The 13,818-nt window shown below is 65.6% G+C and overlaps 2 protein-coding genes across 5 annotated transcripts in view; one reads left to right on the top strand and one right to left on the bottom strand.

Moving 5' to 3' along the window:
• Positions 1 to 9,457, top strand: SLC6A8 (solute carrier family 6 member 8). 2 transcript variants are annotated; one of them, XM_053891286.1, is made up of 13 exons: positions 1 to 890; positions 2,585 to 2,716; positions 3,674 to 3,923; positions 4,411 to 4,543; positions 5,387 to 5,521; positions 5,608 to 5,711; positions 5,800 to 5,924; positions 6,508 to 6,620; positions 6,744 to 6,872; positions 6,958 to 7,060; positions 7,153 to 7,253; positions 7,344 to 7,514; positions 7,908 to 9,457. In XM_053891286.1, the coding sequence occupies exons 1-13, from the start codon at positions 629 to 631 to the stop codon at positions 8,046 to 8,048; spliced, it is 1,899 nt and encodes a 632-aa protein (XP_053747261.1). In that variant the 5' UTR covers positions 1 to 628; the 3' UTR covers positions 8,049 to 9,457. The 2 variants fall into 2 exon arrangements, with proteins under 2 accessions (XP_053747261.1, XP_053747260.1); XM_053891285.1 differs by having other exon boundaries at positions 6,744 to 6,881.
• A 3,947-nt stretch (positions 9,458 to 13,404) lies between these two features.
• BCAP31 (B cell receptor associated protein 31) overlaps positions 13,405 to 13,818 on the bottom strand; it is a 29,793-nt gene continuing 29,379 nt past the window's right edge. For all 3 annotated transcript variants that reach the window (XM_019437703.2, XM_019437705.2, XM_019437704.2), the window contains exon 8: positions 13,405 to 13,788. In XM_019437703.2, the coding sequence (XP_019293248.1) occupies positions 13,750 to 13,788 (39 nt within the window). In that variant the 3' untranslated portion in view covers positions 13,405 to 13,749. The remainder of the gene's footprint in view (positions 13,789 to 13,818) is intronic.

Here is a 13,818-nt window from a genome sequence, read left to right as displayed (position 1 = left end):
GGGAAAGAGAGGGACGGTCGGAGCGCGGTGGCGAGTCGCTGAGCCCGCCGCGGCCCCGAGAGCGGCTGGAGCCGCCGCCGCCGGGAAGGAGGGGCGAGCGCGCCTCGGCCGTCGCCGTCGCCGCCGCCGCCGCCGCCGCCACCGCCACCGCCGCCGCCGCCGCCGCCGGAGCCGCGAGCGAGCCGGGCAGCCGCGCCGGCCCGGGCCGGGGCGGGGGGCGCGGGCCGCAGGCCCCTGCTCCGGCCGCCGCTTGCAGACCGTGGGCGCCCGATGCCGCCCGCGCCCCGCTAGGCTGAATTTCGGGCCGGGCGAGTCGCCGCCGCCACCGCCCGAGCCGCGGACAGGAGTCTCGGGAGCCACCGCCGCCGCCCGGCCGGGCCCCGCCGCCGCCCGCGCGCCCCCGGGCCCCCGACACACATGAGATTCTTCAGGCTCACTTTCAAGTGCTTCGTGGACTGCTTCTGACCGCGCCGCCCCGCCTCCCCGACCCCCGGCCCGGCCGCCCCCGGCCCCCCGGCGGGCCCGCGCCTTCGGGGCCCCCCAGCGCCACCGGCGCCCTCCGCCGCCCGTCCGCCCGCCCCCGCGAGGCGCCGCGCCCCCCGGCCCGGCCGCGCGGCCCGCCGGGGCCATGGCGAAGAAGAGCGCCGAGAACGGCATCTACAGCGTGTCCGGCGACGAGAAGAAGGGCCCCCTGATCGCGCCCGGGCCCGACGGGGCCCCGGCCAAGGGCGACGGCCCCGCGGGCCTGGGGGCGCCCGGCGGCCGCCTGGCCGTGCCGCCGCGTGAGACCTGGACGCGCCAGATGGACTTCATCATGTCGTGCGTGGGCTTCGCCGTGGGCCTGGGCAACGTGTGGCGCTTCCCCTACCTGTGCTACAAGAACGGCGGAGGTGAGCGCCCCCCGCCCCGCCGCGTCCCCGCTCCTCCTCGCCAGGGGCCCCCTCCCCCGCCCGCCCCACCGGGGCGCGGGGCCGAAGTCCGGGATAGGGGGTGCTGGAGACCGCCCCTCGCTGGCCGCTGCCGCTCGGTGGCTCAGCCCCGGCGGCCTCCACCCCCCAGCCGGTCATGTGCCTGGCAGTGTGTGGGGGGAGGGGGCCGGCGAGCCAACTGCCGAAGCCCCGGGACTGCCTCCCCCCCGGACTCCTGGCGCAGGGGCCCCGGAGTGATTGGCCATGAGGTGGGAAGGCGATGCCGGCCCCTGGGGGGCTCCCAGAGGTGAGGAGCCCAGGCTGCCCCCGCCGGTCAGGCACACAAGTGGCACATTGTGCGGGGCCCCCACGTGTGCACACACGAACACACACACACACAATGGACTACTCTGTCCCTCCCCCTGCCCCTCTCCTCCCCTCCCCTCCCCTCCCTTCCCCTCTCTTCTCTTCCCCTCACTCCCCTCTCCTCCCCTCCCCTCCCTTCCCCTCCTCCCTCCCTCCCCTCCCCTCCCCTCCCCTCTCCTCTCCCCTCCCCTCCCCTCCAGCCTGGGCCTGGAACACTGGGTGCCTGAGCCAGGCTTGGGTAGCCTGCGGCCTGGGCCGCCTGGCGCCGCCGCTGGACACACTGCACGCATACCCCATGCCCGCCTGCCCCGGGCCCAGCTTAGCAACAGCGATAGCCACCGGGTGTCCTGTGACTGCAAAGCAGCGCTGGGGCTGGGGGAAAGCCATGGTGACTGGATGATGGGTGGGAAACTGAGGCCCAGAGTGAAGGCCTTGGCCCAAGGTCACACACAAGAAGGATGCTTGGGACCAGCAGCCGGACAAGCTGCAGCCAAGCCTGACTTCTGAGTAACGCAGAGCTGAGCTGGGGCAACAGAAGGGGGCCTGGAGAGGACAGGAGAGCAGACGGGGAGCGGGGGGTGGGGGGGGGGAGGCTGCTGATGCCCAGCTCCCCTTACCTCCCACCTCTGGCCTGTGGTCTCTGGCCCGTTGCCTGCAGCCTCCAGAGCCAGGCTCACCAGAGTTTGTACTACCCCACCTTGACTCCCTCTGTCTTTGTTCACCGATACCTCGAGATCCCCCCCCCCACCGTGCCCCCTGGCAGAAGACTGCCACCCACCCTCTTCCCTGGACCTTCATGCTTGCAGGCCAGTGCCTGGGTGCAGGAAAACCCAGGCTTGCCCAAGCCAGACAGGCCCCCAGGCCGGAGTGCCAGCCATGGCGCACACACGCACGCACACGGACGCATCCACATGGCCTCACCGCTCTTTCCCGTGCTGCCTGGCCAACTGCGACACGAGGCCGTATGTGTCCTCCGTGCCTGTTAGGTCACCCTCGGTGACGGTGGGGCCAGAAGCCTTGTGAGCACAGGGCCCCCTACCCAAGAAACAGGGCTGTAAGCCTCGGGGGACAGCCACAGCCCTCCCGACATTCCAACCCCCTCCTCCCAGCAAGGCTGTTCACCTCGCAACTCTGAGTCAGTGGCCACCCCCTGCACTGATTCACCCACTGGGAAGTTAGGATGGGGCCGGGGAGGAGCCTGGAGCTGGCTCCTCCCTGGCCTCCCACGGCTTCCGAAAGCTGGGCTGGCCAGCCAGGGGCTAAGGGGCCGCCCTGGGCAAGTGCCCACCCTTGTGTTCTTCCTCCCCCAGGTGTATTCCTTATCCCCTATGTCTTGATCGCCCTGGTCGGAGGAATCCCCATTTTCTTCCTGGAGATCTCACTGGGCCAGTTCATGAAGGCCGGCAGCATCAACGTCTGGAACATCTGCCCCTTGTTCAAAGGTGAGCAGCCCCAGGCCGGTCCCGTTTGCCCTCTCCCTCAGCGACCCCTCCCCTTTCCCACTGCTAGGGCAAAACTGGCACCCACTTGAGAAATCTTGTCTCATCTGAGCACCAGGCCGGGGACCCGGTGCATACCCCCCCAAGTCACGAGTGGGAAGCCGGAGGATCTGGAGACCACCCAGTGACGTTAGGCATGCGGGGAATGGGAGTCGGGGACTGGCCTCTCTACCAGGGTGAGGGCGCCCAGGCCCAGCAGAGCCGGGAACAGACCCTGCCAAGCATTCTTGGCTCACCGGGGCTGAGCAGAGGGTGCGAGAACAGGAGATGATGTCAAGGGCCAGCTCTCCCAAGGCCAGAGGGCCAGCCTAAGGCGGTGGAGCAGCAGCTATGGAAGTTCAGGGAGGATCTGAAGGGAAGGACTATTGGCAAAAGTCACTTTAGAGCTCCTTCTGCGTGTGGGCAGTGTCCCTGTTATCTCTCAAGGCTTAGGAGGGACCCTGGGGAGGCCAGGGCTCAGAGAGGCAAAGTGACTGGCCCCGGTTGCCCGCCGAGAGAGTGACCATCTCCCACACCACCCCAGGTCACCAGGAAGCCCCCAGCTGCTGAGTACTGGAGGCCACTGGGGGGCCAGCTGGAGGCTTGGCCCTCCATCAACCGCCACGGTGGCAGTGGGACCCAGAAGGGGACCCGTGTGTGAGACTAGGGAATTCACAGGAGCTGAGGCTCCGACTGCAGCAGGAGCGGAGGGTTCAAGGGAGGAACCTTGAGCCAGCCCTCTAGTGTCGGGCTACTCGGACAAGTGAGGGTCCAGGGGCTCTCTGCATCTGCCCTCCCCACCATCCTCCCACCACATCTCAGTCGCGCTCCAAAGACTTCTCTGAGCTCGGTAGGGTACATAAGGGGGGCGGTGGGGAGCAGCCAGAGAAGAGCCCACGCAGAAACTCCTCTCCTTCCCAGGCCTGGGCTACGCCTCCATGGTGATCGTCTTCTACTGCAACACCTACTACATCATGGTGCTGGCCTGGGGCTTCTATTACCTGGTGAAGTCCTTCACCACCACGCTGCCCTGGGCCACATGTGGCCATACCTGGAACACTCCTGACTGTGTGGAGATCTTCCGCCATGAAGACTGTGCCAATGCCAGCCTGGCCAACCTCACATGTGACCAGCTTGCTGACCGCCGGTCCCCTGTCATCGAGTTCTGGGAGTGAGTCAGGCGCCTCTGGGCCAAGCCCTGCCTGTCCCTGTCTGTGGGCTCCCCATATGGCCCGGGTCTGCGTGTGCTGGGGCCCGGCCCCCTGGGGGGCGGGGGCGGGGCGGGATGCTGAGCAGGGGCCACTCCCAGGCCCTGCCTGTCCTCGGGGAGCCCCCACGCAGTCCCTACGGAAGCTGGAACGGACGGGCCTCACTCCCTCACCACTTCTCGGTCCCGGGCATCGTCAGTCCCCTTGTGCCTGCCAGCCTGGGGAGGGGAGACCACCGAGGGCACGACCAGCCTCTGGCCAGGGGCTCCCGGGCTCCTGCCTCCCGCACTGCAACGCCTCCGGGCTGTGGGCTTGGGCCGGGTGCCCGGGTGCCCAGGGGGCCCCAGCTGGACCCGAGGGCTGCGGCACGGGGGAGTACCGCCCCGGCGACAGCTCCCCGGTCGCTTTGCCCTCTGCTGCGGCAGCCCTGACGGGCTGTCCCTCCCCCAGGAACAAAGTCTTGCGGCTCTCGGGGGGACTGGACGTGCCAGGGGCCCTCAACTGGGAGGTGACCCTGTGTCTGCTGGCCTGCTGGGTGCTGGTCTACTTCTGTGTCTGGAAGGGGGTCAAGTCAACAGGAAAGGTACAGCTGGAGGCGGGCGGGTGGGGGGGGTGATGATGGCAGGGGTGGGGGCAGCATGGCCGGTGGGGAGAAGAGGCGTCTCCACTGGGGGCGGGGGGGACACCCCTTCCACGCGAGGTGACCAGGCCAGGGCCTGAGGAGGGGGCAGGAACTTGAATCCAGGCCACTGGATTTCCCACACATGCCTGCGTAGTCAGTCCTCCCCACCCTCGAAACTCCAGCCCAGCTGCCTTCCGTCCTGAGGGGACAGGCCCCAGGCGACAGCCAGCTGAACTTGCCTGTGTCGGGCATCCCCGCCCCGGTCTCCCTCTCTTCCTCACTCACTACTTCCTCACTCTCTGCTTTGCGGCCAGCCTGGGGGACCCAGTCCGTGGCCGTCCCTTGCCTACCTGTCCTGCTCTGCTGAGGGTGGGAGGGAGGCAGAGGTCTTCGCGGTCACCTCGCTGTCGCCTCTGTCTCCGGCCGGCCCAGTCCACTCCGGCCTGCCCAGGACCCTGCCTCTGTGCAGAGAACCACAGGAGGCATGGGACCTGCCTCCAGGCCGATGTCCTGCTCCCCACCCGGGGAAGGTCCTGCCTCCGCCCTCCCTCTACAGCTGACCTGTCATTGCAGGGGCGGCCGATGGCCAGCTGAGCACCCCGCTTCCTTCGGGAGGAGCCTAGGCTCTGAGGAGTAGAAGGGGGGGGGGCTGCAGGCTGGCCTCCCGCTTGACCTCGGAGCGGACCGTACCACAGTGGGGGGAGTGTGGCCCGCCTGCCCCCCTGCTGAGGCTGGGGGCCCCTAAGTGGGGAGGCGGGGGCCGCAGGGCCCCTTCTGAGCAGCGCCCACCTCCCCCCCCCCCAGATCGTGTACTTCACGGCTACATTCCCCTACGTGGTCCTCGTCGTGCTGTTGGTGCGGGGAGTGCTGCTGCCCGGCGCCCTGGATGGCATCATCTACTATCTCAAGCCTGACTGGTCGAAGCTGGGGTCCCCTCAGGTGAGGGGGCGGTGGGCTGGACGGGACGAGGGGCGGGCCAGGCCGGCAGGGCCCCTCACCTCCTCCCCGCCCTGGTCTATCTCCAGGTGTGGATAGATGCCGGGACCCAGATTTTCTTTTCTTACGCCATCGGCCTGGGCGCCCTCACGGCGCTAGGCAGCTACAACCGCTTCAACAACAACTGCTACAAGTAGGTGCCGCAGGCCGCCCCCCGCCCCCACCGCACGTCCGCGGGCAGCAGGCGGCCTGACCAGTCCCCGCGGCCCCTCTGCCCCTAGGGACGCCATCATCCTGGCCCTCATCAACAGCGGGACCAGCTTTTTCGCTGGCTTCGTGGTCTTCTCCATCCTGGGCTTCATGGCCGCAGAGCAAGGCGTGCCCATCTCCAAGGTGGCGGAATCGGGTGAGGACCCCGACCCCTGCGCCCGGCCTTCCGTCCTAACAGACCCCATCCGCGAACACACGTGCACACAGACGTTCTGGGAAACGAGAGACAGATTCACTTCGCTTGTCCCGTCACTCGGGGCCGAGGGAGGCCCGGCCGAGCAGCTGCGAGGCAACAGCTGTTCCGGTCGGCCCCGAGCCGGAGCCTCACGGGCCGGGCCCCGGGGGGGGCCTCGAGCTCTCGTCCCTCCGTCCGTGCATCCCTCCCCGGGGCCGTGGGCTGAGCCCCTCACATTCGGCCGAGTGTTGCAGAGGGAGAGGAGGGGCTTTCCGGGGCGAACGGTGACCGGTGACCACAAGGGCTGCCGGCCGGCAAGACCCGGAGCCTGAGCCAGACACCCCGCTCTCGCGGGCTCGGGCCCCCCGGCAACACCTTGACTCAAGGGGAAAGGCCCCCGGCCACAGCACGCCCCGGCGTCGTCCCTCAGTTTGGAAGCTCAGGGAAGGGGAGAAGGGGAGGGCGGCGGGCAGTGACGAGGACGGACGGAACGGAACGCGGGCGCGGGACACAGGTGTCGAGACCCTGCCGCTTCCCCCTTCAGGACCCGGCCTGGCCTTCATCGCCTACCCCCGGGCCGTCACGCTGATGCCTGTGGCCCCGCTCTGGGCTGCCCTGTTTTTCTTCATGCTGTTGCTGCTCGGCCTGGACAGCCAGGTTTGCGGGGGGGCGGGGGGGGGGGACAGGACGGAGGGTGCCGGGAGCGTGGGGGAGGCCCCGGGGTGAGGGGGGACGGCTGGCAGGTGGCCGCAGGGGCGTGGCCTGAGCGCCCGGCCACAGTTTGTAGGTGTGGAAGGCTTCATCACTGGCCTGCTCGACCTCCTCCCGGCCTCCTACTACTTCCGTTTCCAAAGGGAGATCTCCGTGGCCCTCTGCTGCGCCCTCTGCTTTGTCATCGACCTCTCCATGGTGACCGATGTGAGTGGGGGCGGGGTGGGGGCCGCCCCAGGCCTCCCGCTGCCTGCCACCTTCCCTGACCCGGCTCCGTCCCCAGGGCGGGATGTACGTCTTCCAGCTGTTTGACTACTACTCGGCCAGCGGCACGACCCTGCTGTGGCAGGCCTTCTGGGAGTGCGTGGTGGTCGCCTGGGTGTACGGTAGGCCCGGGCCCCGGGGCGAGCTGGGGGTGCGGGCCGGAGCAGGGGTGGTGGGGTGTCCGGCTCCAGCCCTCCCGCCTCGCTCGCCCCAGGAGCCGACCGCTTCATGGACGACGTCGCCTGCATGATCGGGTACCGCCCCTGCCCCTGGATGAAATGGTGCTGGTCCTTCTTCACCCCGCTGGTCTGCATGGTAAGGGCCGGGGGAGGCCCGAGCCGGGGGAGGGGTGCCGAGGGCCCGCCGCTGGCTGAGCGCGCGGCGGGGGGGGGTTCTCACCCGCAGGGCATCTTTATCTTCAACGTGGTGTACTACAAGCCGCTAGTCTACAACAACACCTACGTGTACCCGTGGTGGGGCGAGGCCATGGGCTGGGGCTTCGCGCTCTCCTCCATGCTGTGTGTGCCCCTCCACCTCCTGGGCTGCCTCCTCAGGGCCAAGGGGACCGTGGCTGAGGTCAGTCCCCTGCACCCCCTCTTCCCTGCACGACTCCCTCCTTCCCTCCCTCCCTCCCTCCAAGTGCCCCTTCTCCCACCCACTGCTAGGATGTAGCATCACGCTAGGAGTCTCTGGGCCAGAAGTCTCTGGGCCATCCCACAGGGGGGTGGATGGAAGGAACCCTGAGCCTCCAGGTCCCGAGGTCACGGCAGGGGGAGGAGAGAGAGGTCTGTCCCCAGCCCCTGCCCCGTTTCCCTAGGACAGAGTGTGGGGTGTGGTCAGTGCCTGTGGGAGGGGCCCCAGACCCCCAACCCGTGGCAGGTGGTGGGAAGTGGAGAGAGACCAAGGGGAAAAAGCGTGTGCGCCCCCTCCCCCCGCCCGGGGACTTGAACGTGTCCCTCTCTCCTGCAGCGCTGGCAGCACCTGACGCAGCCTATCTGGGGCCTCCACCACTTGGAGTATAGAGCTCAGGACTCCGATGTCAGGGGCCTGACCACCCTGACCCCAGTGTCCGAGAGCAGCAAAGTGGTGGTGGTAGAGAGCGTCATGTGACAGGCACCCCGGCTCACATCACCAGCTCACCCTCTTGTAGCCATAGCAGCCCCTGCTTCGGCCCCCAACCCCTCCCGGGGGCTTGCCTTTCCCTGACACTTTTGGGGGCCTGCCTGGGGAGGGGGGGGGGAAGCACCACGAGTGCTAACTAAAATAACTTTTTTTCCATTTTTAATAAAACGCCAAAAATATCACAACCCACCAAAAATAGATGCCTCCCCACCCCCCACCCAAGCTGGTACACACGCTGCTTCCCAGGCCCTGCCCACCGCCCTCCCCCTAGTGCCCGCCGCAGATGCGCCTCACTGGCCCCCAAGTGCGCCTGCCTCTCCGGGCTCTGCCCTGCACACCCCAGGGTGGCCCCTAGAGGAGGCAGCGGCGGCTGCTTGGGGGACAGGACAGGAGAGGGGAGGAGGGAGGTGGGGGAGGGGCTGCAGAACCAGGGCGAGTATTTCAGCCGGGCTAGACCCCCTCTCCCCTCTCCCCGTCCCAGTCCCTATCCTAGAAGCTTAGAGAGCCAGCCAGCAAGGGAACCTTCCGGTTCCCGCGCCAATTGCCACCAATATCAGTTGTGTGAGCTTGTGTACGAATGCATGTGTGCGTGAGTATGTAGGATAAACCTAGATCTCTTAGCAAAGGTGACTACCAGGTGTAAACTGTGCCTGTGGGCTAACGAGGCTTGTATTTTGCACATTTTATAAAAACTTGAGGAAAAGAGATTTCTGCTTGTATATTTCTAAAGAGAAAACTGCCCAGCATCCCTCTCCTTGCCGCTCCCTGCCCCTCTCAGCACCCCTTAAGTCCTCTGCCCCAGCCAAGGAGTGTGAATTTATAGATCTAATTTTCATAGGCAAAAGCTTCAAGCTGTTGAGCGCGAGTCTGTCGTGTGGGTGTGCATGTGTAGCGCCCGGCCCCAGACCGGGTGGAGGAGTGCATGGCCGCGGGGGGTGGGCGTGGGGGGGCCGGAGCATCCCCGCGCCCCCTCTGCCCGCGAGGCGAGGCGGCGGGGTGAGCGGAGGCGGCATCCTGACCCCTGGGGGATCTGGGGCTGCTCACCTGGAGCGCTCAGGCTCGCCCCCGCCCTGCCCCCTGGGCCGGGCGCCACTGCAGGGATCTGAGGTGGGCACCGGCCAGGGAAGGGACCCCGGGCACGGCTCCCACCTGTGAGCTTAAGGCTGATGCACTTTCCACGGCTCAAGTCTTCCATGTAGCAGCTTTAATTAACCCACGTGTGTGTCACGTCCGATTCCGAGACAGCCGAGCGGACCCTAGAAAGGCTTCCCCCACCCCGCGCCACCCCGACGTCGGTCGGAGGGGTGGGACTGGGTGAGGGCAGGGTCCGGCGGGGACATTCTTACTGTGCTAAAAAGCCACTGCAAACATAGCAATAAAACATGTCATTTTCCAAAGCCGGCTCTGGTTCCACCTCTGCTTGTCGCGAGGGGTAGTGGGGTCGGGTCAGGGGTGCTGGGGCTGCAAGCGGGGGGAGCCTTCCCACCTCGAGCTGCTTCCTCGGGCGAGTATTTGTTGTGAGGGTCTGCGCCCGGCGCTGTTCCAGGAATGGGGGTTGAGCAGGTGACAAAGCCGGGAGAAAGGGTAACTGGAGAGGAAGGCCAAGAGCAGGGAAGGTGGGTGGGAAGTGGCCAGCGCGGAGATTCTCCAAAACGGCCCAAACACACACTGCACCCAACAGAGCAGGTCACCTCCTGAGGGACAGGCGGGTGGGGCTGCTAGGAAGGAGGCTGGGGACAAGGCTGCAGCAGAGCCCAGGAAGCCGGACAGGGCACGAGCAGCATACTGGGGGCCTGTCTGCAAGGCCTGCGAGGCCGTCCGCAACAGGGCTGCGGGCGGTTGGGACGCAGGGTCGAGAGGAGCCAGGGAGACGCCGTGAGCCTGAGCACTTGAGCACCGGGAAGGGCAGCACTGCCAGGCCCTCCCTGCACCCAGGGAAACGCGGGAGAGAAGGTCTGGAGGTGGCGGTGGCCACTGACTGTGGGCCTACTGTGCCAGAGATGTCGCCTCAGTGGGAGTGTCTCATCAGCAGGTGGACAAGGAATCTGCAGTTCCAGAAAGAGTCTGGACTGGAGAGAGAACATTAGAGGCTCTCAGCACACAGAGATGGGCCAGAAAGCCCTGAAGCTGCACCAGCTCGCCAAGGGCGGCCGAGAGCCGTGTAGAGGGACAAGCGACCCACGCACCGAGCCCTGGGGTCCTGGGACACCCTAGAGGTGGCAGAGAAGAGAGGGAACTGGCAGCAGAGACTGAGGAGGGGTGGTGGCCAGGGGGGAGGGAGGGACTCCAAGCGCAGGGTGGCCTCCTGGATCAGGAGTCTCTCTCTCTCACACACACACACACACACACACACCCCTAGGGCGGGAGGTGATCAGCTCCCCGGGGTGCTGCTGATGGTCCAGGGCGATGAGGCCCTAGAATGCTCACTGCGTGAGACAGCATCCTGGAGATCTGCACAAGACAGGGTCGGGCATACAGGGACATGCAGAAGCCTGATTGGCGTCGGATTAAGAAAGAAGGGGCAGGGGGACACCTGGGTGGCTCAGTCCGTTAAGCATCTGACTTCAGCTCAGGTCAAGACCTCACAGCTCGTGAGTTCGAGCCCCGCATCGGGCTCTGTACTGACAGCTCAGAGCCTGGAGCCTACTTCGGGTTCTGTGTCTCCCTCTCTCTGCCCTTTCTCCGCTCACGCTGTCTCCCTCTCTCCGCCTCTCCCCTGCTCACATTCTCTCTCTCTCTCACAACTAAACATTAAAAACAAAAAAAGTAAGAAGGGTGGAAGCAACAACCCAAGTGTCCCCTGACGGGAGGAAATGGATGAACAAAATGTGGCCGTTCCATATAACAGAATATTATTCAGTCTTAAAAAAGAAAAGAAAATTGGGGCGCCTGGCTGGCTCAGTCAGAACAACATGCAACTATTGATCTCGGGGTCATGAGTTCAAGTCCCACATTGGGGGCAGAGATTACTTAGATAAATAAAAACTTTTAAAAAAGGTGAGAAGTCGATACCTGCTACAACGTGGCTGAACCTCGAAGACCTTATGCTGAGGGAGAGAAGCCAGACACAAAGACACTGCAGGAGACGGCTTCTGTGAGGTACACAGTCACGTTCACAGACAAAGTAGGATGGTGGGTCAAGGTTGGGGAGCCTGGTGCTCACGCCGGAGGCCGGCCTGCGGAGGGGCGGCGGCCCCTCAGAGTGAAGTACCGGCTTGCTCCCCGCCGCAGTCCCTCCCGGGCCGGTGCCTGCTCTTCAGCAAGGCACAGTCCCCTTACAGAGGAGGGGCTTTAGCGCTCAACTACACGGCCGGGGGGAAGGGGGCCTCTGGCTCATGATGCCGCCACCAGCCATGTTGCGGTGGTCACCGAGAACCTGGATGGGGCAGGTCCCCACAGAGCTCAGAGGGAGCACTGGCTGAGCAGGCCCGACTGCAACTCAACTCAGGCCTGTGCTGGCACGCGGAGGTGCCTGCCCGAGGGACTCGGCACGGCCCCGCGGCACGTGGGCCGTGTCCCAGGCCCTCCCACCACGCCCTGCCCTGTTGACTCCTCCATCGACAGTCTCTGCCTCCGCACCCACAGATTGGAGCCCGCAGCCTAGCGTCACCCTCAGGCCCGCTCTGCTCGCTACCCTGGGCTCACCCCAGCTCCTTACCATCTCCACTCCCCCCACCACGGCCAGGCCTCGGCCCAGGCTTCGGCACCTCTTCCCAAATGGTCTACGAGCCACCTGCCACAATGCCACCGAAGACTCCGGAAACATCGACATCATTCAAAAAGAAGTCCACGGAAGTCGGGACTGCTCGGCTAGGACCCTGAGAGCAGTGGGCAGTCCCCATTTACTCCGGAGTCTGCCTCTGCGGTAGAGGCTCAGGACACGGGGTCTGACAATCTAGTGGGAGGCAGGTAAGGGAAGGAATCAGCCCAGGACTGTGGTGCACCATGGCCTACCACAGCCAGAGGCAAGGGAGAGGACACCATGGGGCAAAGGGGCACACAGGCCTACCGGAGCAGAAGGCTGCTAGCAAAGTTTCCATGGTGGCCCTCCAGTCACGGCTGGTCTACCACCCCCAACACTGTCTCGTTCCCCGTCCCCCAGACAGGGTACTCTGAAAGCAGTCTGGTGCCGCTTTCGCCTCTGCCTGGTCCAGAGCCTGACACTGAGGGGGCCCGGGGGCTGCCCGAAGTTGGCCAGGGAAGAACCCACAGACACACTGCTTGGACTCTGGCCTCTAGAAGTTCGCAGGAGGGCGAGCTCAAGGGAGGGTAAAGTGGTCAGGGAACACTTCCTGGAAAAGCAGGCCTATCCCTCGGCCTCAGCACAGCAACCAGAGAGCCTCACCCATAGTCCCCGCCCCCAGCCCCCATCAGACACCACCTCACTGCTCATGAGAGCATGGGGAAGGGACACTGGAGAAGGCAGCCCAGGCCCAGGCCCAGGCCCAGGCCCGGCCAGGTCAGGAGCAGCGCGAGCACCAGCTAGCCACCAGCACTAACATCTCCAGGGGTGCCCCCAGTTCCGAAAGAAAACCCCTCCAGCCTGCTCCTCCTGCCCTCCTACCATCCTCAGGGCCAGCAGAGGATGAGCACCGCATGGGAGACAGGCCACAGCCGCCCCGCCACCCGTGCCCTGGGCCCTCAGGCTGCTCGAGTACCAGGCCCTGTTCAGCAGAGGGCACCTGCCGAAGCCAGTCAGGGGTGGGGGGAAACGCCAAGGTGGAGCCCACTGCGAGAGTGGGCTCTCAGAGCAGGTAAGCACACCCCACACGGGCCCAGGGTTGCAGGCAGCAGAGGGGGCACCCTCCCCACCACCTAGCTCTACCCTAGGCCAGTCATAGGTGACCGTCAAGGGCAAGTCTCCTGCCTTAACAGGCATTAGTCAGAGGTCATCCCGCAAACCTTCAGGAGGAAGTGGGGCAGGGAGCGACTTGTGGCACTCTGCCACGTTCCGTCTGTCCTACAATGTGATGGAACAGGCTCAGAGGAGGCGGGCAAGCCTGCCACCCGGAAGCCCCACCGGTTTACTGAGTCTCTCAAGCTTCCCTGGGCCCAGTGGCCAACCCAACAGGTCAGACGCACCCCAACCGGCCATAAAATAAGGCCTGCCTGGGGAGCAGGAGGCAGAGGGACACAGAGAGCAAGTGTGGGCCTGGGCGCAGCCTGGGAGGAGGGAGCCCTTAAGGAAGAAAATTTTTCTTCAGGAAGAAAATAACCTGAAGGCCTCCAGGACCAAAGCCTGGGGGTCTCTATCAGAGCCACCTGCTGCTACCTTCCTGGTCACTCCCATGAGGGGAGAAGGAGACGGCCTTCTGGTGGCCTCAGTCACACACATGAAGCGCAGTTGCATAACAACAACCTTTATTGCCCCCGAGAGAAAAATATACTCTGCCTGCTCCAACCACCCGCCTGCAGGACCAGAGACAAGGGGCCCCAAACAACATAAGACACAAAAGAGGCTCAACCCAGCGGGAAGCAATGCCTGCCTCGTGCCTGGCCGGCCAGGAGGTAGCAAACCCATCCTGAGCAGGCAGAACCGGGGTCCCCTGTGGTATGCCGGGACAGCGTGGAACTGTAAGCTGTGCAAGGGGATGGGAAGTGGTAGGGGGCGAACTGAAGTAACCAGTGAGGCCGGGCCGCAGGCGGCAGCAGCGGGCACCGGCCAGGTGGCAGGCAGGGAGGAGCGGCCTCACTCCTCCTTCTTGTCCGTGGGACCATCTACCGCTGCCTGGAAGGGACAGAAACCACAAGGCAAGGG

This window comes from Panthera pardus, unplaced genomic scaffold (assembly GCF_024362965.1).
Source record: "Panthera pardus isolate Hobbes unplaced genomic scaffold, ASM2436296v1 HiC_scaffold_27, whole genome shotgun sequence".
NCBI classification, from domain to species: Eukaryota; Metazoa; Chordata; class Mammalia; order Carnivora; family Felidae; genus Panthera; species Panthera pardus.
This window is presented reverse-complemented; position numbering and strand designations above follow the sequence as displayed.